The following is a 25585-nucleotide window of genomic DNA, read 5'->3' as shown; positions in this document are numbered from 1 at the left end:
GCTCCCCCTCCCAGCTTATCCTTCATTTCTTCTTCCTTCTCTTCCTGTTCCTCTTTCCCCTCATTGTTTGGGGGCAGCTGGATTCCCCCCCCCCCAGGCCCAGGCAGGCCGTTTAGGAGCCCACGGAGGCAGCAGGGACAGCAGAAAGCGTTTCCCGCCCTTTTCCAAAAATAGGCGGGAACGCCATTTTGTTTTTTCCGGAGGGCCCAGCCGCTCCCAGAGATGCCATGCCTCCTCTCAGGGGAGTTTGACCCCCTGAGCAGCATCCTTGGTCACCCCAAGAGTCAGCGCAAGCAGAAGGGCTCCACCTGCAGGCCATGGGGAAAAGGGTCTCAGGAGGCAGTGGGGGGGGGGCTCTAGGGAACTGGCTGAACTGGGGTCCTCCCAGTCCAGCCCAGACAAGAAAGAGAGGGAGCTCTCAGAAGAGGAAGCCATTGCGGAGAAGAACCGGACTTGGCTGTTCTCTGCTGAGGGTCTCCTGCCTTTCTTCCAAGGCTTCCTGGGGGTGCCATGGCCAGAGGAAGAGACAGGGCCCCCACCCTGAATCCCCTGCAGGGCCCTGGGGAGCAAGCAGAGCCTGCCTCAGTTTCCTTCCCCACGGCTTTGGGGGAACCTTGGGGTGCGGAAGGAGGAACCCCAAATGGAGCTCAGACTCCTGGCAAGTGGGGAAAGGAACATGAAATGGCGCTTTCCAGATGAGTCTCAATACAATACGATAATCTTTATTGTCATTGTCCCATACAGAACAACGAAATTGAAAAAATGTACATCAGACATTCAAAAACCAACAAGCCTGCTATCCCAACCTGGTCAGCCCCCTAAAAACTGATACCCCATGATTAAATACAATATACTCTCATAGAGACTACCTTACACTGCATCTAAAACCAAAATCACATTTGGATAGAAACTGTTTCTCAGGTGGCTAGTCCTAGTCTTTATAACCCTGTACCTTCTTCCAGAAGGCAGAAGCTGAAAGAGATCGTTTCCGGGGTGCGCACTATCCTGCACTATCTCTGCAGCTTTTTTATGTAGCACCAACTGCAAATGCCTGCAGGGCCACGAGTAGTATGCATGAAAACATCAATGCTAAATTGAGCAGATACCCTGAGGCAGTGCGGATTATTGTGCGGGACTTCACTCACACAGATGTGAGGGCAGTACTCCCAAAATCCCTTCAGCACATTGAGTGTGCAATAAGGGGAGAAAATACTCTTGACATCAGCCGAGAATATGAGGCGCACCTCGGTGGTTCAGATCATGTGTCCCTGCTTTTGACACCAGTGTACACACCCCTCAGGAAACAAGGCCAGCTACAAACACGGATGATTACTCTGTAGCCTAAGGGAGCCTCTCAGCAGTTGCAGGACTGTTTCCAGGAGACCGATTGGAATATGTTCGACCATCAAGATCTAGAAACTTCTACATCAACGGTCCTGGATTATATTTTGATTCGGCACAGGAAATGCACCAGGGAAAGGTATGTTAAGTTGTATCCGAATAGGAAGCCCTGGATGACCGGAGAGGTTAGGAGATTCTTGAAGGCCAGAAACTCTGCTTTTAGAACTGGGGACTGGGGACCGTATGGTATAGAAAGAGCGAACTTGAAGAGGGGTATCAGGAAAGCAAAAGTGGGTAAGGAACCATATCATATCTTGTCTGCCAGTAGGACTTGACCCTTACCAGTTTGCGTACAAGGCAAAGAGATCCATGGAGGATGCTGTGGCAATGGCTTTACATCCTGTCCTGACTCATTTGGAGAAGAAAGGGAACTACGTGAGATTGTTATTTGTAGACTTCAGTTCTGCATTTGATACTATTCTTCCACATAGATTGGTGCCCAAACTATTAGACCTGGGACTTCCACCGTGTTTGTGCAGGTGGATATTAAATTTTCTATCAAACCGTTCCCAACGGATCAAGATGGGTTCCCGTGTCTCTGCGGATCTCATCATGAATATGGGGATGCCACAGAAGTGCATGTTGAGACCACTTTTATATACGCTCTATACAGCTGACTGTGCCCCCCCCCCAAACTCCAGTAATAAGATCATTAAGTTTGCATATGATACATGGCCACTGGTCCCATCACCTGGCAAATAGAAAGGGAAGAAATGGACGCAGTGAGAGATTTGACTTTCTTGGGCTCCACGATCACTGCAGATGGTGACGGCAGCCACGAAATTAAAAGACGCCTGTTTCTTGGGAGAAAAGCAATGACAAACCTAGACAGCATCTTAAAAAGCAGAGACCTCACCTTGCCAACAAAGGTCTGTATAGTTCCCAGTAGTGATGTATGGAAGTGAGAGCTGGACCATAAAGAAGGCTGATCGCCGAAGAATTGATGCTTTTGACTTCTGGTGCTGGAGGAGACACTTGAGAGTCCCATGGACTGCAAGAAGATCAAACCTCTCCATTCTGAAGGAAACCAGCCCTGAGTGCTCATTGGAAGGACAGATCCTGAAGCTGAGGCTCCAAGACTTTGGCCACCTGATGAGAAGAGAAGACTCCCTGGAAAAAACCCTGATGTTGGGAAAGATGGAGGGCACAAGGAGAAGGGGACGACAGAGGATGAGATGGTTGGATAGTGTTCTTGAAGCTACCAGCATGAGTTTGACCAAACTGCGGGAGGCAGTGGAAGACAGAAGGACCTGGCATGCTCTGGTCCAGGGGGTCACAAAGAGGTGGACACGACTAAACGACTAAACAACATGATACAACGGTGGTTGGTTTAATCACGGCTGGAGAGGGGGCCTATAGAAAGGATGCTGAGCAGTTGGGGGAGTGGTGCAGGAAAAACAACTTACTCTTTAGCATAAAGAAAACAAAAGGAAGGAGAAGGGGTCCCAGGTCTCCATGGGGGAAAGCATTCCTGAGGCCTGCGTTCGAGGCCAATGCTTTCGCCTTTCAGGCTCCAGCCCACCTTCTCTGGTGTTTTTGTGAGCTGTAGAGATGGGATCACATGCAGACATTCCCAAGTTTAATAAGGATGCCTTGAAAAAGCTGAGAAACCTTTAGTCGAAAGTTCTTCTTTTGCCAATGAACTTGGCCTCTGCGTGATTTAAGGAGAACCAGATGCATCCACTCCAAAGAAGCTTCTGCAGCTCTGCTCTCCATGAAGACATGGAGCACCTTGGGACTGAAGACACAGAAAAAGAGACGGAGGGGAATGTGTGGGTCATAAGCTGGGAGTCGTTGGAAAGGAGTCGCTGGGAGAGGCAGAAGGTTGTGTTGAGCAGGCGAGGGAAAAGCAGGAGGGGACAGAAAGAGCCCCAGGGAAAGACGAATTTGGGCTGAGCTGATGTGGGAATGAGCGGCAGAGAAGAATGTACAGCCAACAAAAGAGGATGCAAAGCAACTCCTGAAACGGTGGACAAGGCAAGCTATGATCTCGTTTGAGGAAAAGGAATTAAGATGCCTTCTTCCCCATCCCCAGTTGACTGAAATGTCCAAAGATTAGGGAAAGAAGAAAGAAGAGGAAGAAGGATCGGATGAACATTATAAGAGACCATAATTTTCCATTGTGACTTGGCTGAGATTTGTTGGAACAGTTTTTAAAAGGCTTTATAGAAACTGGACCTAGAAACTGGAGAAATACTAATTTGGATTATTAGACGATCCTTATAAGAGTCATATTGCACTGTTTGAGTTGATTAAGATTTGAAAGCTGGGCTGGGGGGGGGGAATGAAGGTGAAGAGGATAAGAAGAGTTTTGATTTGATATCCCGCTTTATCACTACCCGAAGGAGTCTCAAAGTGGCTAATATTCTCCTTTCCCTTCCTCCCCCACAACAGACACTCTGTGAGGTGAGTGGGGCTGAGAGACTTCAAAGCAGTGTGACTAGCCCAAGGTCACCCAGCAGCTGCATGTGGAGGAGCGGAGACGCGAACCCGGTTCTCCAGATTACGAATCTATCGCTCTTAAGCACTACACCACTGTATACGAAATACAGCTGGGTTTATTCTGGATTGCAAATTATGAATAATTGTTGCTACAGATGATTTTCAGACGGAGATGGGAGTTTGCTTTTCGGTGCCTGCCCTGTGGAACACCCTCCCAGTAGATGCCAAAGTAGATGCCAAAGGAAAAAACAAGGCAGCCTTGTTTAGGGAAGCTTTTAATATTTGATGGATTGCTGTATTTTAATATTTTGTTGGAAGCTGCCCAGAGTGACTGGGGAAACCCAGCCAGATGGGAAGGGTATCAATAAATGATCATCATCATCTATTTTTTAGGATTTTTAATATTTTTAATATTTTATATTAAGTTTCCTTTATTTTGAATTTAGGAGGACACACATAGGAAGAGGACAGTTGGAGGTCCGAGGGACCTGCAAGGAAAGCAGGGAAGGATCTCTCTGGGTGGGATACGGGGAGAAGAGGGGGTCACGCAGGGGAGAAGTGGGGGAGCCTGCCTTTCTATGTGTTGACGAATGATATGATATTTATGATACAAATGTCATAAACAGTATTTTTAGTTTATATCCCCCCCTTTCTCTTTTCTATACAATTGTATTTTGTAAGGGTTGTATAATATTTTTTCTTTTATTTCTCTTTTTTGGTTTCCCCACTGTATGAATTCTTTGATGGCAAGTGAGATGGGAGCTCCTTCTGAAGCTCTTTCCACATTTCAAGCAATGATAGGGTTTCTCCCCTGTATGAATTTTGCGATGGCAAGTGAGATGGGAGCTATTAGTGAAGCTCTTTCCACATTCCAAGCCCTGATAGGGTTTCTCCTCTGTATGAATTCTGCGATGGGAAGTGAAATTCACCATCTTACTGAAGCTCTTTCCACATTCCAAGCAGTGATAGGTTTCTCTCCTGTATGAGTTTTTTGATGCAAAGTGAGCTGCGTCCACTCCCGGAAGTTCTTTCCACATTCAAAGCACTGATAGGGTTTCTCTCCTGTATGTATTCTTTGATGCGAAGTGAGACTATGCCTCTGACTGAAGCTTTTTCCACACTGCAAGCACTGATAGGGTTTCTCTCCTGTATGGATTCTTTGATGGGAAGTGAGATTCACCTTCTGACTGAAGCTCTTTCCACATTCCAAGCAGTGATAGGGTTTCTCCCCTGTATGAATTCTTTGATGGAAAGTGAGATTCACCTTCTGACTGAAGCTCTTTCCACATTCCAAGCAGTGATACGGTTTCTGCCCTCTATGAACTCTTTGATGGGAAATGAGAGTGTCCTTCCGCCTGAAGCTCTTCCTGCATTCAAAGCAGTGATAGGGTTTCTCCCCTGTATGAGTTCTTTCATGCAAAGTGAGTTTGGCCCCCTCCCCGAAGCTCTTCCCGCATTCGAAGCACTGATAGGGTTTTTCTCCTGTATGAATTCTTTGATGGCAAGTGAGACTGTACCTGCGAATAAAGCTCTTCCCACATTCCAGGCAATGATAGGGTTTCTCTCCTGTATGAATTCTTCGATGGGAAGTGAGATGTGCACTTTGACTAAAGCTCTTTCCACATTCCAAGCACTGATAGGGTTTCTCCCCAGTATGAATTCTGTGATGCAAAGTGAGCTTGGCCGTTTGACTGAAGTTCATTCCACATTCCAAGCACTGATAGGGTTTCTCCCCGGTATGAATTCTGCGATGGGAAGTGAGATGGGAGCTATTAGTGAAACTCTTTCCACATTCCAAGCAGTAATAGGGTTTCTCCCCTGTATGAATTCTTTGATGGGAAGTGAGATTTGTGCTTTGATTAAAGCTCTTCCCACATTCCAAGCACTGATAGGGTTTCTCCCTACTCTGTGCTCTTTCATGTGAAGTAAGGCCATCCCTCTGAACGAAGCTCTTTCTTTGACAGGAGGTGGACTGGGAGCTCAGACGGATGTTCTCTCCACACTCTGAATATTTATATGACTTCTCCACTATGTGGATTCTGTTGTGCTCCCCCTTGTTCTTCCCTTCCAGTTCATCTCCATCTGCAATGAAGAGAGAAGTGAATTAGAGCCTCAAGAAGAAATGGAGCTCCAGATCATTGAACAAAGTTAATGAATGCTTGTGATAGAGGAAGAACTAAAAATAGTTTGATGTGGGGCCTTTCTATAGTTTTCACTGCCTTTGTTGGCTGGTATTTACTGACATATTGCTTGGCTTTTATCTGGAATGGATCTTGTTCTGGCTCAATCCTGGAATCCACTCCATCTCCAAAGTCAGTCATCTCTTTGGTCAATCAAATGCAAACAGAAGCAAAAACAACAAACCTGACAGAATTTACATCAACTTCCCTAAAAACTCTGAAGCCAGCATTTAAGAAGGCCTGGGTGGTTCAGAGAATCCTGGTCACTGTTTTAAAAGTCATGACTAGACGAAGAACATTCACAGAGGAAACAGTTGATATCCCTCCATTCTGGGTTCACGGTGGGGGATGTTAGAATCCCAGATGCTGTTGGTCTCCAGCCAAACAGTTGAAGTTCATCACATACAGGTATGTATGGAACGTCCACACCTTGTCTGTGAAACAAACAGCAACATCTTCACCTGAACACTCCCCGTCAGCTATTGCCTCAATCTGGTTGGTATAAATTTAAATTTATACGTAAATCACTGGCATGCGAAGACAGTCTACATATTTGTATCATTTATTTGTCCTATGTTCCTTGTTTTTAAAAGCAAATAAAAAGTTATTCCAAAAGGAAAAAGACATCACACAGAGGCCCCATCTGCATTCAAACTGCAAAGCGGGATCAGTGAGTTGTCTGACATTGGCAGGGCATTCAGATTACAGAACTGGTTTTAGACCTTTTGAGCGGTGGTGGCCAGGGAGCCGTGACCTATTCCTAGCTCAAATTGCCTGCAGATGACCAAGGAGCAGGCAGGCAGGTGGGGGAGCCCGAAAAGGTGCTCCCCTTCTCCATCTCCATCTGCCTGCCTGCCTTCCCCCACCCCTAGCTGAGCAAGCCCCTATACCTCTCTGGCTCCATCCATCCAGGTCCCCATCTCCACTCTCCTGGAACTCACCAGATCTCTCGGAGGTCCTTGGGAGGGAACGCTCAGAAGTTGTGGGGAGCGATGCAGAAGACAACCTGACCAGGTCAACCGTCCATCTTCCCCCTTCCATCCTCACTAGGTTTGTAGGATCCGTCCCTTTTATCCTTCCTGAGGAGTCAAGGAGCCAAAAGAAGCTGCAGGGTCCTGGGAGAGAGGAAGAAGGAAAGGGAGCCTCAGAGGCCCTGCAGGGATTCTCCTGCCCTATATATTCTCCTGCCCCTGGAAAAGCACAAATGGGGCGGCGCCTTCCGAACAAAAGCCCCATTTCTATACCTCTCCAGTGGTTCCAATAAATCAGGTAGGCTACTTGCATGGCAATTGAAGAAAAAGAAAGAAAAAAGAGAGTAATAGAGAAATGAAAAATAATTGAAGATCCTAAAGAAATATGTAAAGAAAAATTAAATTACTATAGGAAATTTTACCATGCAGAAGAAGAAGACCAAGAGGAAATGGAATGATACATAGCACAAAATAGACTCCCGACAATAGCAGATTGGAAAATAGAACAACGAAGTGTACCAACAGCGATGATGGAGGTGCAGCAATCAATCTCAAAAGCAACGATAGGTAAGTCCCCAGGGACGGATGGATTATCGGTGGCATTTTATAAGAAGTTAGAAGATATACTATCAGAACCAATGAAACAGTACTGAACGGAATTTCAAAAGAAGGAAGAATACCAAAATCATGGGAAAAAGCATTTATCACACTGATACCCAAACAAAGAGCAGTTCCGACACTAATCAAAAATTATAGACCTATATCATTGTTCAATAATGATTATAAAATATTTGCCAACATCCTGGATGTCAGGGAACTGCCATCGGAGCCAGAAGCGGAGGGAAGGCTCCAGAGGGATGCCGGAGAGGGTCCCAGTAGGGAGAGAGGCAGCCCATCTGCTGGGGAAGGAAATCAGCGTAGCACCAGTGGAGAAGGGGGGCAGAAGGGGGAATTGGCGAGGGGGCTCCATGACTCCTCGCCGGAGACCAGCGGGGAGAGCACAGGTCCTCCACTGCCCACACCCTCCCTGCGCAGAAGACTTCCGCGCAGGGAGAATAGGAGGAGACTTGGTGTCAAAGAACTTCTTTGCTGGAAGAAGTTCAAGAAACGCCCACTGACGGATTCTGCCAGCGACTGAGACAGCCACGGTGAGAGACTGTCCAGACAGAAAGGGTTCACCCAGGTAACCTAGCCAGGAGTGGCAACAACTTACGCACGAGCAACCCATAGAACCATTACACTAGACAACAGATTAAAAAAAAAAGTATTGAATGAAATAATACACAGAGATCAGGCTGGCTTCTTACCAGGCAGACACATGCACAATAAAATGAGAAACATAATTGATATTTTAGAATATTTAGAAGCAAGATCAGATAAAAAAGCCATTTTGATGCTGATAGACACGGAAAAGGTCTTTGACATCTCTTGGAGCTCCATGAAAAAAACTACAGAAAAAACAGGACTTGGAGAAAATATTATTAGTGATGTTGAGGCAATATATTGAAATCAGAGAGCCAAACTGATACTAAATAGTGAAATAAGAAAAGAATTTAAAATAAGTAAGGGGACCAGGCAAGGCTGCCCCCTTTCGCCTCTACTTTTTATTACAGTACTAGAATTCTTAGCAGTGACAACAAGGAGTGACCAAGGCATAAAAGGTCTAAGAATGGGGAAGACGTCGCACAAGATGAAGGCCTTTGCAGACAATTTAATTCTAACTACTGAAAATCTGGAGGAAAGCATACCAAAAGTAATAAGGAAAATCCTTGAATTTGGAAGTGGCAGGATTTAAATTAAATAAAAATAAGACTAGTATGCGAGCAAAAAATATGTCAACACAGGAAAAAGAAGGACTAAAGAAAATATCAGGATTGGAAATAGTAAATAAAACCAAGTATTTGGGAATCTGGCTGACAAATGAAAACACCAACCTATTTAAAGACAATTATATTAAAACATGGAAAGAAATCAATTTTTAATCATATAATAAGAAAATTGATATATAGAGTATGGGAAAAACATAAAGTGGTGTTAGAACTCAAAACCCCCTGGTGGATTTCACCTCAGGAAGCAATAACTGGGGGAAAGAAAAATATGGAATTGAATTGGGCCACTTTCACTGCCTTGTTGTGACGAAGGGGCTTGAATAACTCAGAGACGCTATGAGCTAAGCTGTGCAGGGCCACCCAAGACAGACAGGTCATAGTGGAGAGTTTTGACTAAACGTGATCCACCTGGAGCAGGAACTGGCAAGCCACTCCAGTATCCCTGCCAAGGAAACTCCATGGACAAAGACAACAGGCATATAAAAGTCATGGCGCTGGAAGATGAGCCTCTCAGGTCGGAAGGCATCCAACATGCTACTGAAGAAGAGCGGAGGACAAGTACAAGTAATAATAATAATAATAATTTTTATTTATACCCCACCCTCCCCAGCCAAGGCCGGGCTCAGGGCGGCTTACAAGCAATAATAAAAAACAAGTTGAATGATTACAACTTAAAAACAAAATTAAAATACAACATTAAAATACTGAAACATTAAAATATTAAAATGTAGCCTCATCGCAGGAGGAGAAGGAAAAGAAAAAAGAGAGGGAGGGAATCAAATTGGCACCAAACCAAAGGCCGGGAGGAACAACTCTGTCTTACAGGCCCTGCAGAAAGAAATCAGATCCTGCAGGGCCCTGGTCTCATGAGGCAGAGCGTTCCACCAGGCCGGAGCCAGAGTTGAAAAGGCCCTGGCTCTGGTTGAAGCTAATCTAACTTCCTTAGGTCCCGGGACCTCTAGTGTGTTGCTATTTATGGACCTTGAGGCTCTTCGAGGGGCATACCGGGAGAGGCGGTCCTGTAGGTACGAGGGTCCTAGGCCGTGAAGGGCTTTAAAGGTCAAAAGCAGCACCTTAAATCTGACCCTGTACTCCACCGGGAGCCAGTGCAGCTTGAAAAGCACTGGGTGAATATGCTCCCATGGCAGGGACCCCGTGAGAAGCCTCGCTGCAGCATTCCACACCCGCTGGAGTTTCTGGGACAGCTTCAAAGGCAGCCCCGCGTAGAGCGAATTACAGTAGTCAAGCCTGGAGGTGACCATCGCATGGATCACTGTAGCCAGATTGGGGCAGGTGCCAAAGAATGCTCCAACTACCGCACAACTGCGCTCATTTCGCACGCTAGCAAGGTTATGCTTAAAATTCTACAAGGCAGGCTTGAGCAGTATGTGGACTGAAAACTCCCAGAGGTGCAAGCCAGATTTTGAAGGGGCAGATGAACCAGAGACCAAATTGCAAACATGCGCTGGATTATGGAGAAAGCTAGAGAGTTCCAGAAAAACATCTACTTCTGCTTCATTGACTTCGCAAAAGCATTTGATTGTGTCGACCACAGCAAACTATGGCAAGTTCTTAAAAAGATGGGAGTACCTGATCATCTCATCTGTCTCCTGAGAAATCTCTATGGGGGACAAGAAGCTACAGTTAGAACTGGATATGGAAGTATTGATTAGTTTAAAATTGGGAAAGGAGTACGACAAGGCTGTATATTGTCTCCCTGTTTATTTAACTTATATGCAGAATTCATCATGCGAAAGGCTGGGCGGGATGAATCCCAAGCCGGAATTAAGATTGCCGGAAGAAATATCACAACCTTGATGGCAGAAAGTGAGGAGGAATTAAAGAACCTTTTAATGAGGGTGAAAGATGGTGAAAATATGGTCTGAAGCTCAACATCAAAACAACGAAGATCATGGCCACTGGGCCCATCACCTCCTGGCAAATAGAAGGGGAAGAAATGGAGGCAGTGAGACAATTTACTTTCTTGGGCTCCCTGATCACTGCAGATGGTGACAGCAGTCACGAAATTAAAAGACGCCTGCTTCTTGGGAGAAAAGCAATGACAAGCCTAGACAGCATCTTAAAAAGCAGAGACATCACCTTGCCAACAAAGGTCCGTATAGTTAAAGCTATGGTTTTCCCAGTAGTGATGTATGGAAGTGAGAGCTGGACCATAAAGAAGGCTGATCGCCGAAGAATTGATGCTTTTGAATTCTGGTGCTGGAGGAGACTCTGGAGAGTCCCATGGACTGCAAGAAGATCAACCCTCCGCATTCTGAAGGAAATCGGCCCTGAGTGCTCACTGGAAGGACAGCTCCTGAAGCTGAGGCTCCAATACTTTGGCCACCTCAAAAGAAGAGAAGACTCCCTGGAAAAAACCCTGATGTTGGGAAAGATGGAGGGCACAAGAAGGGGCGACAGAGGACGAGATGGTGGGACAGTGTTCTCGAAGCTACCAGCATGAGTCTGACCAAACTGAGGGTGGAAATAAACACCTAACAGGGTGGGTCCAGTATCACCAAATAAATGAGGTCTTCAAAGGTGACAAGAAAAAGGGTTTTGCAATTTCAGTAATGGATAAAGAATTATTACAAAACAAAACAAAACAAAAGTAGTTTCTAAAATGTATGGAACCTTATTGGAGTGGGAGGATGTGAATGAACAGGTAAAGGCGGTAATGATCAAATGGGATATGGATTTAGGTAAACCTATTCAATTAACATCATGGGAAAAATTATGGAAGGAGGAGAGTTGGAATTTACGGCTTGTGAGGCAATAATAGAAAATTTGATAAAGATGTTTTATAGATGGTATTTAACACCAACCAAGATATGTAAACTGTATAAAAGAAAATCAAAATTATGTTGGAGGTGTAACCAAGTAGAGGGGACACTTCTGCATACGTGGTGTCTATGTGATAAAATCAAGGGCTTCTGGGATATGGTGTATGAAGAACTAAAGAAACATTTGAACAAAAATTTGCCCCCAAAACAGAAGCCTTTTTATTGGGAATATTGGATGCAGATATACCAAAAGAAAATAAGGAAGCATTTCTTTACGCCACAGTGGCAGTGAGAACATTAATTGCCAATTAATTGCCAAAAATTGGAAAAAAAAGAAATAATTCCAACAAAAAAAAAGCTCTTTTTGGAGGAGGGTCCATGGCACTCGGGGAGAGACCATAAATTTTGTAACTACTCCAGGTCAATGCTATCTTTCCCCTTAATTCTTCATGAAGTTTCCTAAAACCAGTTATACCATATGCCTTATACCATTTTCTAAAATTATATGATTATCCCTGCTGTGTTTTATTTATTGGAAATTGAGACTGGTTTCCTAGGTGAAGCTTTTTCCACATTCTAAACAGTCCCCTGCAGGAAATATTTCATGGAAAATTAGATTCACCAACTGAATGAAGCTCTTTCTACATTCCAAGCACTGATATGGTTTCTGACCTGTATGAAGCTTTTTCCAAACACTCCCCTGTATGAAGTATCTCATGGGAATTGTGGGTGGAGCTACGAAGGAAGCTTTCCACATTTCAAGCACTAATTCTTCCTCCCCTTTAGTTCTGGGAGCTCTCTTACCAGAGAGGCCACGATCCCACGATTCTCCTCCTTGAATTCCTTCTGCAGAGCTCTCTGGTCAGGATCCAGCAAAGCCCAGTCCTACTCTGTGAAAGGAACAGCTACGTCTTCAAAGCACACTGGACCCTAAGAGAAAAAGGGAGCATAAAGATGATCGTCTGCACATTGCTCTGTTCTTTTCTGTAACAATTTTCTTGTGTATTTAAATGATGGGTATTAATCTTTGTGTAAGTGGGGCAATTCCATAACATAATAATTTTATTATCTATATGGCACTCATTTTCAAGTAAATCTTTGCAAGCATTCCCATTTTCCAGATGGAAAGACCTCCTCTCTCTTCATCTGGTGGGGTGGACCCTCCCAATGCCCTCAAGCCAACTTCAAGGGGCACCAGGAGGGGGAGGGGAGGGAATGTTGGTTGGTTGACATCCATCTGTCTTAGGAGACCATGGAAGAGTGTGTCTTTGGGAGTGAGATCTGGGGGAGAGACATGTGTTGTTGCATCTGGGACAGAGGAAGTGGTCCGGTTGTGCTGCTGCAGATGCAGAAGGGCTTTTCTTCTCCCTGTGCTCCCCCCCATGTGCAAATGTTCCCGTCTGACTGCAGCCTCTGTTCACAAATGTGACTTTTCCCTCCATCTGAAGGGGGTTTATTTTCTTGACCCAAAGTCCCCTCCCCCAAAAGGAAGGCAGCATCTGGATCCCAGGGAAGAACAGGGCAGCAGACCTCCTGCGATGTGGCCCCTCCCTGGCTTGGCAGAGGACAAGGGAGGACCCTCTGCTCCCTGACTTGGGGGTCTCTCCCCACCATGCATGATCTGAACAGGGACCCCCATGCCCCCTCCCTGCACCCCTGGGACCCCCTTCTCCCCATTGCACCCTCAGGGGGAAGAGAGAGGTGACTCACCGGGTTCCAGGAGGGGCACCAAGGCAGCTTTTGCAAAGGAGAGGGAAGAAAGCAGGAAGGGACGGGGAGGGAGGGGCTTCTGCCCTGGAGGACCTTGCCCCCTCCCCCTTCACTTCCCGTCCTCTCTAGGAATCCAGCTCTGCTCCATTTAACCCTTACAAAGCCTAGCGCGCCCCTCCCTCTCCCTGCCTTCAGTTTTCCTGCTTCTGCGCCTGCGCTCTAGCGGCTGCCCCCCCTTCCCTCCCTCTTTCTCCCTCCGGGTCAAGGACTCTGCCCCAAAGAGCCCACATCCAAGCAGACTAACTGCAAGGGAGACGGGGGGGGGTTACCTTGGCTCTCCCCCAACATAGAGGCTCCTGGATCCCAAGGAAAGGCTGGGAGGGAGAAGAGGCGAAGGGCTGCCTAGTGGCGGGAGGTGCCTTGGGCTCAGAAATGGCTCCCTCAAGACACCGCTCCAAAAAACACCCTCCAGCTCAGCGGGGGGGGGGTACATGGAGGGGGGGCCTTCCAGCCGGGAGACCCCTCCCCTCCCGAAAATCATCCCCCCCCCCTCGTCAAGTGGATTTTTCCGCTTTTCACCCCAGGAAAAGAGACGGAGGAGGAAGTGTCCCAGGCGAGGAATGAAACGCACACGCGACCCGGGGGGGGGGCAGGTGTGGAAGCCCAGGAGGGGGGCGGGGGTTCTATTTGGGGACTTCCCCTGGCTATTTGGGGACTTCCCTGGCTTTTTTCTGGCCCATGTAGGACCAGTCTGGAAATTTAGCCTTGGTGAAGAATTGATGTTTTCATCCCCCCCCCCCCCCCGAACAAGAAGAAGAGGAGTTTGGATTTGATATCCCGCTTTATCACTACCTGAAGGAGTCTCAAAGTGGCTAACAATCTCCTTTCCCTTCCTCCCCCATAACAAACACTCTGTAGGTGAGTGGGGCTGAGAGACTTCAGAGAAGTGTGACTTGCCCAAGGTCACCCAGCAGCTGCATGTGGAGGAGCGGAGACTCGAACCCGGTTCACCAGATTATGAGTCTACCACTCTTAACCACTACACCACACTATCATTCCTCTGTCTGAAGAGGTCACTTCCTGGTTCACACGGAGAAGCTGTTTTCAGCGGAGCCCAGTGACGGAAGCGCACAGCTGTATTGAGGCAGCACCAGATGTCAAAATTTTGCGTGCCTAACAAGTTTGCTGCTGAGGCAGCTGCCCCTGTGACCCCACCACTGGTGCTGATAATGCCAAGGTTGTAGGTTCGATCCCTGTAATGGACAGCTGCATATTGCTGCATTGAACCTCATGGTCCCTTCCAACTCTACAATCCTATGGTTGTGTGACAGCTTCAGTAAATTGGAGCTTGGTGCAGGGAAACAAATCAGGTAATGGGCATTCAGCAAAGACGTGCCCATACCCTCTCAGGCCTGTTGAGCAACATAAGAATATGACTTGAAATGCAACACACGGGGTGTCTGTTCGTGAGGGACAGCCATCTCGATGTTTTTTGTGATGGCCTGGGATTCCGATTCAGAGGCTGAACCAGAGGAATCCCAGCCTGCACAGGAGTCCCCGCCTCCAGGGCCGGCTGAACTGGGGCAAGGCCTAGATTCTGAGGAGCCTGCACCTGTGTCAGATCCTCAAGAGCAGGCACCAGGTGAAACCCTTCTGGCCCCAGAGGTGCTTGAGGACTCAGTGGCTACAGGTGAGCCTCCTCCGGGGCCCAGTAACCCTTCAGCCTCTCCTGAACTACAGAGATTTAGGGCAGAGAGGCGAAGGGAACTGGTTGCTCCCAGGAGGAGTGCTCGCCTTAAGGCCAGAGGAGGCGGGGCTTCTGGGGGCCGGGACCGCCCCTGGCCTTAGAAGAAGATAAAGGTCAGTCAGCCCGGTCCCAGGTTGCGGGAGCAACATCGTTGTTGGCTTCAGACCTTCCAGTGTTCCTGTTCCCTGCTCGGTCTCCTGCTCCTGACCTTCCAGCGTTCCTGTTCCCTGCCCGGCCTCCTGCTTCTGACCTTCCAGCGTTCCCGTTCCCGCCCGGCTCCCAGTTTCGGACCTCGCCTCTCATCTTGTGAACTCTGACTACGATCACAGTACCTTCCCCCCGGGACCAGCACATTTTTGTTGTTGTTGTGTCATTTAGTCATGTCCGACTCTTCATGGCCCCATGGAGCAAAGCACACCAGGCACTCCTGTCTTCCACTGCCTCCCCCAGTTTGGTCAAACTCATGTTTGTAGCTTTGAGAACACTGTCCAACCATCTCGTCCTCTGTCGTCCCCTTCTCCTTGTGACCTCCATCTTTCCCAATATCAGGGTCTTTCCCAGGGAGTCTTCTCTTTGTGGAGAGAATCAGAACTTATAGGGTTAAGAAGTTCTGAGTGACGTCTCACATTCCTGAGGCGTGACTGAGGGAGTGGCCTGATTCCACTGCCTGTTTGTCACTGTTTCCGAAGGGAAAGCAGCCATGAGTGCTCGGAGTCCCAGGAAAACCAAGAGAGTTCTGTTTTATTGCTTTACTGCTTAAATAAAGACTGTCATATAAACACACTAATGACTGGGTGTGTTTGATCTTCTAAACACCGAGGAGCAACAGCCCGCTGTGTTTACTCTGCATTCGTGGCGAACGAAGGATCGGAGCAGCAGGAGGCGCAGCTAGAGGGAAACGTGCCAGGCTCCAGATCGATTAAGCTACGGCTAATTGGGGTCGTAAGCCAATTAGCTACGCCACGCCTAATAGGTTATGGACGCTAATTACTGCTTTGAAGCTGTTGCGACGTTATGCCGGTGTGTGTTTGAAGCCAGGAGGCCAAGACGCTAAAGAAAGCTGAGGTCCTGTCTGCGTTCTGAAGCAGAGCAGCTGGCTGGAAGGAGCTGAGAGCAGCGGAAAGCCGGGTGCCGTAAAGCTGACTGGTTACGTGAGTACAGCAGGGGCCCCGGGGAGAAGATGGCGGACAGCCATGAGTCATGGTCGGTTCCGTTTGAAAAACTGGACGGCAAAAATTGGGCGGAATGGAGCAGAAAGCTGAAGGCATGGCTTGTAGCCAAGGGTTTGTGAGAGGCAGTCCAAGGGCCTCCACTACCCCCCAGCGGCGGCAGGTGCTTCAGCGGCAGACATTGCAAATGCCCACGCTTCACAGAGAAAAAATCACAAAGCTCTAGGAGCTATTGTGCTTAGTTTGGATGGTTCACAGCTGCCTTTGGTAGAGGGGCTGGAGACTGCTTTTGAGGCCTATCAAGCGTTGGAAAGGGTGCACCACAGAACCACAGCTGGGGCAAAGATCCACACCACCAGACGCTTGTTTGAGATGAAGTTACATCCTGGGGATAGCATCAGGAAGCATGTAACTGAGATGCTGTCTGTGTTCAACCAGCTGAGGCTGTTACAAGTGAACTTTACTGAGGAGCTGAAAGTGTACATTTTGCTCAGCTCTCTGGACAAAAGTTATGACAATTTGTGTCTAACTCTGGAATCTATGGATCCCCAAGCGTTGACGCTTGCTTACGTGACAGGATGCTTATCTGATGAAGAGGAACGCCGTATCAGAGAGGGCAGAGCTGGCACCGGGGGCTCCGGTTGCAAGGGCGGAGCCAAGCCAGCGGAATGCACGGTTCAGGCTTTTTCCACTGTTCGTCGTTGTTTTGTTTGCAATTCAACTGAACATCTACGTCGCTCTTGCCCCCACCGAAGCAGGGAGACGAGGCAGGATGTTGTCAAGGTCGCTTCTCATGGGAGCCAGCCAGGTTTCCGTGGAAACCAGCCCGGCAAGGGGGCCAGGCGTGGGAACGCGCAAGGCGGACATGCTGTAGACAATGATGATGCTTATCAACTGACAGCCAGTCTTGCAATGTTTGAAAACAGCTCTAAGAGAGACATTGAACTGTGTTTTGTCATCGACTCTGGAGCGAACCGGAATCTTATTCCAGAGACCCCTGCTGTCTGTTCAGTTTGCTGATGGGAGAAAAAGATCCGTGTCTAACATTGCAAATGTTTATTTTTCTGTTTTGCAGGAGCAGTTGGAAGTTTGCATAGTACCTGGGATGAAAAACTGTCTTTTATCTGTCCCTTATTTGTTGCAGAAGGGGTATAAGGTTTGCTTTGAAAACGATGTTTGTACAATCTCCAAAGGAGGGAAGCAACTGGTCAGAGTTGCAAAGGGGCAGAATGATCTCTTTTTTTTTTTTTTAATAAATATTTATTAAGATTTTTTTTAGAATACAAAATGCAAAAATAATAAACAATGTAACATGAATCATAACACATTTTTCAGAACTTCTTTGGACTCCCTCGCATCTCCCACTCCCACTTACATCGTTATAAATTTTTTCCAGCAATTTATCATCTTATTTATATTCTTAAATTTTGTTCAGTTAATTTAATCTATTCTCCACAAATTTTATGTTTCCCTCAATCTCGCTTATCGTCAAATTCAATCTAATTCAGTGGTAGGCGATTATTTATGATCTAGCATCCTTCTTAGCATTCAACCAAATTACAATACTTTTGTAGATAAATCTTGAATTTCTTCCAGTCTTCTTCAACCCTCTCTTCTCCCAGGTCTCGGATTCTGCCAGTCATCTCGGCCAGTTGCATATAGTCCATCAGCTGCATCTGCCATTCTTCCAGTGTGGGTAGATCTTGAGTTTTCCAGCTCTTGGCAATGAGTATCCTTGCTGCCGTTGTTGCATACATAAAAAATGTTCGGTCCTTCTTTAACACCTTCTGGCCGACAATGCCCAGAAGGAAGGCCTCTGGTTTCTTAGTAAAGGTATACTTAAATACCTTTTTCAACTCATTATAAATCATTTCCCAGAAGGCCTTCACTCTAGGGCAAGTCCACCAGAGGTGAAAGAATGTTCCTTCATGTTCTTTACATTTCCAACATTTATTATCAGACAAATGGTATATTTTGGCAAGTTTAACTGGGGTCATGTACCATCTATATATCATTTTCATTACATTTTCCTTCAAAGCATTACATGCAGTGAAGTTCAGCCCAGTGGTCCACAACCTTTCCCAGTCCTCAAACATAATATTATGCCCAATATCCTGAGCCCACTTTATCATAACCGATTTAACCATTTCGTCTTGTGTATTCCATTTCAGCAGCAAGTTATACATTCTTGATAAAACCTTAGTTTTTGGCTCTAACAATTCTGTTTCCAACTTCGATTTCTCCACCTGGAACCCTAGCTTTTTGTCATTTTTAAAAACTTCTTTAATCTGAGCGTAATGTAACCAGTCTCGCACTTTATCCTTCATTTTCTCCAAACTCTGCAATTTCCAATTGTCTCCATCTTTTTCTAATATTTCCCAATATTTTGGCCAGTTGGCCTCCATATTGAGTCTTTTTCGGGCCTTAGCTTCCAGAGGTGAAAGCCACCTCGGAGTTTTATTTTCCAATAAGTCTTTGTATTTTGTCCAGACTTTAAAAACTGCTTTCCTGACAATATGGTTCTTAAAGACCTTATTAATCTTAACCTTATCGTACCATAGATATGCATGCCAACCGAAGGCATTATTAAACCCTTCCAAGTCCAATACATCAGTGTCCTCAAGAAGTAGCCAGTCTTTTAGCCAGCAAAAGGCTGCGGCTTCATAATACAACTTTAGGTCTGGCAGGGCAAAGCCCCCTCTTTCTTTCGCATCAGTTAGTATCTTGAACTTAATTCTGGGCTTTTTGCCCTGCCAGACAAATCTAGATATATCTCTCTGCCACTTCCGAAAACACTCTGTCTTGTCCACAATCTGCAATGTTTGAAACAAAAACAACATCTTTGGCAGTACATTCATCTTGACAGCAGCGATTCGGCCTAACAGAGAAAGCTTCAATTTTGTCCAACTATCCAAATCTCTCTTAATTTCAGACCAACATTTTTCGTAATTATCCTTAAATAGACTCAGATTTTTTGCTGTTATGTTTACCCCTAGGTACTTTACTTTTTTAACCACAGTTAGTTCCGTTTCTCTCTGAAACTGTTCCGACTCTACATCTGTCAGATTTTTCCCCAACACCTTAGTTTTCTGTTTATTTAGTTTAAATCCTGCCACCCGACCAAAATCTTGAATCAGTTGTAATACTCTTTTTGTACTAGATTCTGGCTCCTGCAGGGTCAAAACTAGGTCATCTGCAAAAGCTTTAAGTTTATATTGTTTCGCTCCGACCTGAATCCCTTCCACCAACCGGTCCCCTCTAATCATATTCAAGAGCACCTCCAGAACTGATATAAATAACAAAGGGGAAATCGGGCAGCCTTGTCGTGTTCCTTTTTCAATTTTAAACTCTTCAGTGACCACATTGTTTACTATCAATTTAGCCTTTTGTTCTGAATATATTGCATCAATCCCATTCTCAAAACCCCGACCCACTCCCATTTCTTTTAAATTTCCCTTCATAAATTTCCAAGAGATATTATCAAAGGCCTTCTCCGCATCTATAAAGATTAACACTGCTTTTGTATTTATATCAGTTTGCAAAAGTTCCAAAATGTCAATAATGTTCCTTGTATTAGCAAACATGTGTCTACCTGGGAGAAAGCCTGCCTGGTCTTTATGAATTACTTCATTTAGAACTTTTTTAAGTCTACTTGCCAAAACATCTGCAAAAATTTTGTAATCCACATTTAAAAGGGAGATGGGACGGTAGTTCTTAAGTTGTGTCTTTTCAGCTTCCGATTTTGGTATCAATGTGATGAATGCTTCCTTCCACGATTCCGGCGCCCTCCTCCCCTCCATAATTTCATTGCTAACCTCCATCAGTGGTTGAATCAAATGGTCTTTTAATATCTTATAATACTTGGAGGTTAGCCCGTCTGGCCCTGGAGATTTGCCCGGTTTCATGTTTTGAATGGCTTGTTCAATTTCTTGACATGTTATTTTACTGTTCAGGAGAGATCTATTTTCTTGTGACAGCCTTTTAAGTCCATTTTTCTCCAAAAATTGCTTTATCTCATCCTCATTCTGCGGCCCTTGAGTATATAATTTTTTGAAATATTTCTGGAAACACTTTCTAATCTCCGTGGGGTTCTGAATGTTTCTTCCTTCAATTTCCAAATTTGTAACTGTATTCAATTTTTGTCTCTTCTTCAACTGCCAAGCTAGCAGTTTCCCACATTTGTTTGCCGATTCAAAAGTTTTTTGTTTCATTAATTTAATCTTCCACTCTATTTCCTGATTTATCAGTTTAGAATACTGTGCTTGATAGAGTTTGATTTCTCTCAAGATCGGCAAAGACTTCGGGTTTGATCTTAACTTCTTCTCCAATTCTTTTATTTTCTCCAAAATCTTATCTTTTCTGTCATTTTGTTTCCTCTTCTTTGCCACGTTCTGTTGTATCAAGAACCCCCTCATCACAGCTTTACTTGCATCCCAAATAATTCTTTTTTCCACCGCAGTGTTCATATTTATCTCAAAGTAATCCTTCAATGCTTTCTGGGCCTTCTTAGTAATCTCTTGATCTCTAAACAAATTGTCATTCATCTTCCATCTAAAGGAGCCAGTTGGTAATAGTATCATATCCATTTTCAGTGCATTATGGTCGGAGCAGGTTTTCGGGCAGATTTCCACCTTTCTGACCTTCGGTGCCAGACCTCTAGTTATCCATATTTGGTCGATTCTTGTCCAAGTCAGCTGAGCTTCAGAGAAGAATGTTCCTTCTTTTCCCAAGGGATTCTTCGTTCTCCAAATATCTATCCAGTCCATATTGTCAGTCATTTCAAAAAAGGTCTTTGGTAGTCTGCCATCTTTAGTGACATTCTGGCTTTGTGACTTATCCATATTTGTTGATACAACCCCGTTCATATCTCCCATCATGATGATGTTGTCATAATCCAGATGTTCCAGCATAGTCTCATGCAACTTCTTGAAAAATTCCGACTTCCCTTCATTTGGTGCATAAATTCCTAATATCAGAATCTTTTCTCCTTGATGTTGTATTTCAATTGCCAAAATTCTTCCATATTCATCTTTAAATAAGAATTTGGGTGACAGGCTCTCTTTTGCATATATCACCACGCCTCTCTTCTTTACTTTGTCTGAAGATATAAATTCCTGACCAAGTCTTTTGTTTATTAGTACTTTCCGGTGGAGCCTAGTCACATGTGTTTCTTGTAAGCAAATAATGTCCAATTGTTCCTTTTTCAATATATGAAAAATTTTCCTTCTTTTTTCCGGAATGTTACAGCCATTTATATTCCAGCTCAAAAGTTGCAGAGACATCCTGGATAAGTCTGGTTATTTTTCTAGGGGTAGTACCTTGTTCGCTGGGTCTTCAGAATCCGAGGGTGCGGGCACCTCTGGTACTTCAGGCCCCGAGGGTAATTCCAGTCCTTTTTGAAGGTCCTCTCCGTACGCAATCAGAAATTTGTCTCTATCTTCCAGTGATCTAATTTTAATCTTCTTCCCTCTAAAAGTAAAAGATAATCCTTGAGGAAAGTCCCACCTGAAGATAATTGTGTTGCTCCTTAACAGTCTTGTTAGTTCCAAATAGTCAGCTCTAAGATCCAACAGTTGTTTAGGAATATCCTTAAAAATTTCGATTCTTTTATCCAAAATGTCCAGTGACTTTCCGTAATGTAAACCCAAAATCTTGTCCCTTTCCTCCTTTGATCTCAATATTATTAAACAGTCTCTGGGCTTCTCTCTCTTTATAAGTCTTCCAAGTCTGAAGGCTGATGTAATTTTGAAGTCCTTTTCCTCTAGGTTCCAAAACTTGGAAAATTCTTTAGTCAGGAACTCAGCTAAGTTGCCTTCTTCCACCTCTGGTATCGACCTTATCCTTAAATTAGTCTGTCTATTCTGCAGTTCTATCATAGAAAGATAGGTCTGATGTTCACCTACTTGTTTGCTGAGTGGTCTTACCTCTTTCTCTAAATTTCCCAATCTTTGGCTGGTATCTTCAGCCAATTTCCGATTTTCACCCGCAGTCTCCTTCAGTTCTCCAATTGCTTGCACATTTTGTGCAACTTGTCCAGTTAGTCTATTTAAACATTCAGTATTTTGTTCAATTTTAGCTGTTTGTTGATCAGCTTTTTTATCCAAGGATTCCACTTTTTTTTCCAAAGATTCCAGTTTTTCAAGAATTTTCTCTAAAGTAGAGCTAATTCCTCCTGAGGCCATCTCTTCCAATTGAAATTCCTCAGTTTCTGCCCTTGGCAGAAAAGCAGCTTCTTTCTCAGAAGTCAGAGTAGGCAAAGTAAGCACAGTAGGCACAGATGATCTACGTGCCTGGGAGACTGCGGTTAGAGTTGTTTGTCTGGTTCTCGGTCCCTTTCTTCTTGCGCCACTCATTCCAGAGTTATCTAAAATTCAAGGTCAAGCTGAGTTGTTCCCATGAGAGAAACAGCAGCCCAGATGGTAATAGTCAAACAGGAGGCCGGGAAAGGGAAAGTAAAACAATGTCACTGCTATTAATCCCAAATCCTCTAGGGGGAACTTAAAATGTCTTTAGAAAGGAAGACAATTTCCATAAAAATATTGTAATCCCATTTAATGTCCGAGAGCCTTCAATAAGGTAATTTTTAGCAGAGTTGGTGTTTAAAAAGTCACAGTGTTTCAGTGTTTCAGGCAGTGCTTGCTGGTATTCCAAAAGATGCTTCAAAGTAACCAATTCAAACTCCCTCAGATTGTTTCAAAGTTTAAGTTCAAAAGTATCCAGCCCTGCAAGCTGGCTACTCAATTACTCAGGCAGTTCCAGCACCTGGGTTTCTTGCTTTAATTGTAATCCAAGTAGAAGAGAGGTATCAAAGTCCACATAAAAGTCATATAATCAATTACTTAGAGTCCTTATTCAGCTTAAAAATAATTTCCATGAATGCCCAGATCTGTTAGATTAAAAGTTCACTCTTTGCCTCCACTCCTCCGGCTCTTTGCTTAATGCTTCAATGACAGCGGAAGACGGACTTCCTATTTTTCGTCACTCCGCTTTCAGCCAAATTAAATATTTAAAGTCCCGAAAACTTTTAAAGTCCGTTTACTCACGGGTTGTTATTTTCCGAATCTGTAGTTTAGGAAGAAAGGACAGCGCTCACCGACAGCAGCAACGCGGCTTCACTCCGCCGATTGCGGAACGATCCTCAGCGCCGCAACACCCTCCGCGATCCGGAGCCCCTTACGGGGCTCCTTCAACGTTTTGGGGGCTGCTCCTGGCGCCCGCCGGACCCCAAGACCACAGGCTTCTGCTGCCTGTGGTTTTCCTTAATGGGTCCCCGCTTCGCCGCAGCGGGAGACCCTTTTTCGGCGGAGCTTCCCTTTCCCGACTAGGAAAGGGCAGCCATTGCCGTTCGCGCCGCCTCCGGAAGTCCTCGGGGCAGAATGATCTCTTTATTCTTAAAACGCCTCTGAGGGGTGAGGGGAATGCTGAGAGGGCACAAGCTTTGCGTGCTACAGTTCCCACTCATGTTTCATGTTCGTGTGCATGGCACAAGAAGACAGCTCATAGTTCTCTTGAAGAAATCCAGATGTTACCGGAGTGCACTAAAGGTTGTAAAATACAGGAATGTGGAAAATCCCTAAATTGTAGGGCTTGCAGAAGGGCAAAGGTAGAAGGGTGCAGTTACCCCAGGGTGGACAGGGTAACCACAAAACCTTTTGAGCTTGTGCACATAGACCTATTTGGTCCCATGGCAAAGCCAAGTCTGGGAGGAGCCAGGTTTCTGCTGACAATTTCAGATGTCCATACGCAGAATTCCTGGGCCCATGCTTTGAAATGCAAGGAAGATGCAGCGCAACTAATTAAAAATTGGGTTGCGGAGGTGGAACTAAGGTTCTCCACCAAGGTACAGGGGGTCCGAAGTGACCGTTGTGCAGAGTTTACTGGGTCTGCTCTGCAGACGTTCTTTCACCAGAAAGGGATACATCACAAGGTGACTTCTCCTCAAGAGAGGGGGTGGCAGAGCTCAGGAGTGAAGCTCTGGTTAAGGCTGCACAGGTCTTGCTGTCAGACTCTGGTTTACCTCCAAGCTTTTGGGGGGAGGCAGTTCGGACTGTGAATTTCACTTTGAATCGGTCCTACAATTCAGTGGTAGGTGACACCCCGTTCTTCATGCTTCACGGAAGGAAACCTCAGATTCATTTCTTCCGTGTGTTTGGGTCACCGGCCTCGGTGCCAGTGCCAAAGGCACTACAAGAGCCAGGTGAACCCAGGTTCCAGAAAATGATCTTCTGTGGATATGAGCCTGCAACTAAGGGATGGAGGTTTGCATATCCAGAAGGTGATCAGACCAAGCTTCTGGTCAGTAAACATGCTGAGTTCTATGAGCAGGATGGTTGGTCAGATTCCTGCAAGGCGTGACGTTCTTTCAGAATGTCTGTCTGATTCAGAGGAGGAAGGAGAGGCAGAAGCTGAACCTGTTGAGGACCAGGTCGCTGACCAGGGTCAAGAACAGGATTGGGCATCTCCACATGTTGTTAAAAGAGAGCCCAAGAGTGAGCCTTCATCTCCTGTTAGCAAAGTGCAAAAGGTCCGAAGACGTGTTAAGTCAGAGGGGGAGGATACTGATGATGAGGACACACCTGCTGACCACAGTGAGTCAGAGGAAGTACCTGAGTTTGTGCCCAGGCGGTCCAGTCGCACAACGAAGGGCATTCCACCTGAGAGGTTTCAGGTCACTAATGTGTGGGTTGGTTTCGCACAGTGTGAACCTGGGAGTTTTGAGGAGGTTCAACAGTTGCCTGACAAGGACGCCAGGAAGGGGCACAAGAGGTCTGTAAAGGTAATTACCCATTTCCCCTCAGGAAGCAAGACGAGAGGGGGTGTGGAGAGAATCAGAACTTATAGGGTTAAGAAGTTCTGAGTGACGTCTCACATTCCTGAGGCGTGACTGAGGGAGTGGCCTGATTCCACTGCCTGTTTGTCACTGTTTCCGAAGGGAAAGCAGCCATGAGTGCTCGGAGTCCCGGGAAAACCAAGAGAGTTCTGTTTTATTGCTTTACTGCTTAAATAAAGACTGTCATATAAACACACTAATGACTGGGTGTGTTTGATCTTCTAAACACCGAGGAGCAACAGCCCGCTGTGTTTACTCTGCATTCGTGGCGAATGAAGGATCGGAGCAGCAGGAGGCGCAGCTAGAGGGAAACGTGCCAGGCTCCAGATCGATTAAGCTACGGCTAATTGGGGTCGTAAACCAATTAGCTACGCCACGCCTAATACTCTTCTCATGAGGTGGCCAAAGTATTGGAGCCTCAGCTTCAGGATCTGTCCTTCCAGTGAGCACTCAGGGCTGATTTCCTTCAGAATGGATAGGTTTGATCTTCTTGCGGTCCATGGGACTCTCAAGAGTCTCCTCC

The 25585-nt window shown here is 45.7% G+C and overlaps 1 protein-coding gene and 1 long non-coding RNA gene across 2 annotated transcripts in view; both read right to left on the bottom strand.

The window, feature by feature from the left end:
• Positions 1 to 700: 700 nt before the first annotated feature.
• Positions 701 to 7097, bottom strand: LOC307211817 (uncharacterized protein). Its single transcript, XM_079968869.1, has 2 exons — positions 6965 to 7097; positions 701 to 5925 (listed from the first exon to the last, which is right to left on the bottom strand). Exons 1-2 carry the CDS (start codon positions 7062 to 7064, stop codon positions 4769 to 4771), a joined length of 1257 nt encoding a protein of 418 aa, XP_079824995.1. The 5' UTR covers positions 7065 to 7097; the 3' UTR covers positions 701 to 4768.
• The window catches only part of LOC307212113, a 150771-nt gene continuing 125886 nt past the window's right edge, over positions 701 to 25585 (bottom strand). The window contains exon 2 of the long non-coding RNA XR_013836839.1: positions 701 to 4037. This is a non-coding gene — a long non-coding RNA (uncharacterized lncRNA). The remainder of the gene's footprint in view (positions 4038 to 25585) is intronic.

Source organism: Podarcis cretensis (assembly GCF_951804945.1).
Source record: "Podarcis cretensis genome assembly, chromosome: 3".
Taxonomy (NCBI): Eukaryota; Metazoa; Chordata; class Lepidosauria; order Squamata; family Lacertidae; genus Podarcis; species Podarcis cretensis.
Note: the sequence above shows the minus strand (reverse complement) of the source record. Positions and strands in the feature narration are given on the sequence as shown.

Bases quoted from the DNA above. Each gene is read 5' to 3' on its own strand.
- LOC307211817 (XM_079968869.1), bottom strand. From the start codon at position 7,064: ATGGAAGGGGGAAGATGGACGGTTGACCTGGTCAGGTTGTCTTCTGCA. The intron at 5,926-6,964 runs GTGAGTTCCAGG...TCTTCATTGCAG, and splicing joins AAGGACCTCCGAGAGATCTG to ATGGAGATGAACTGGAAGGG.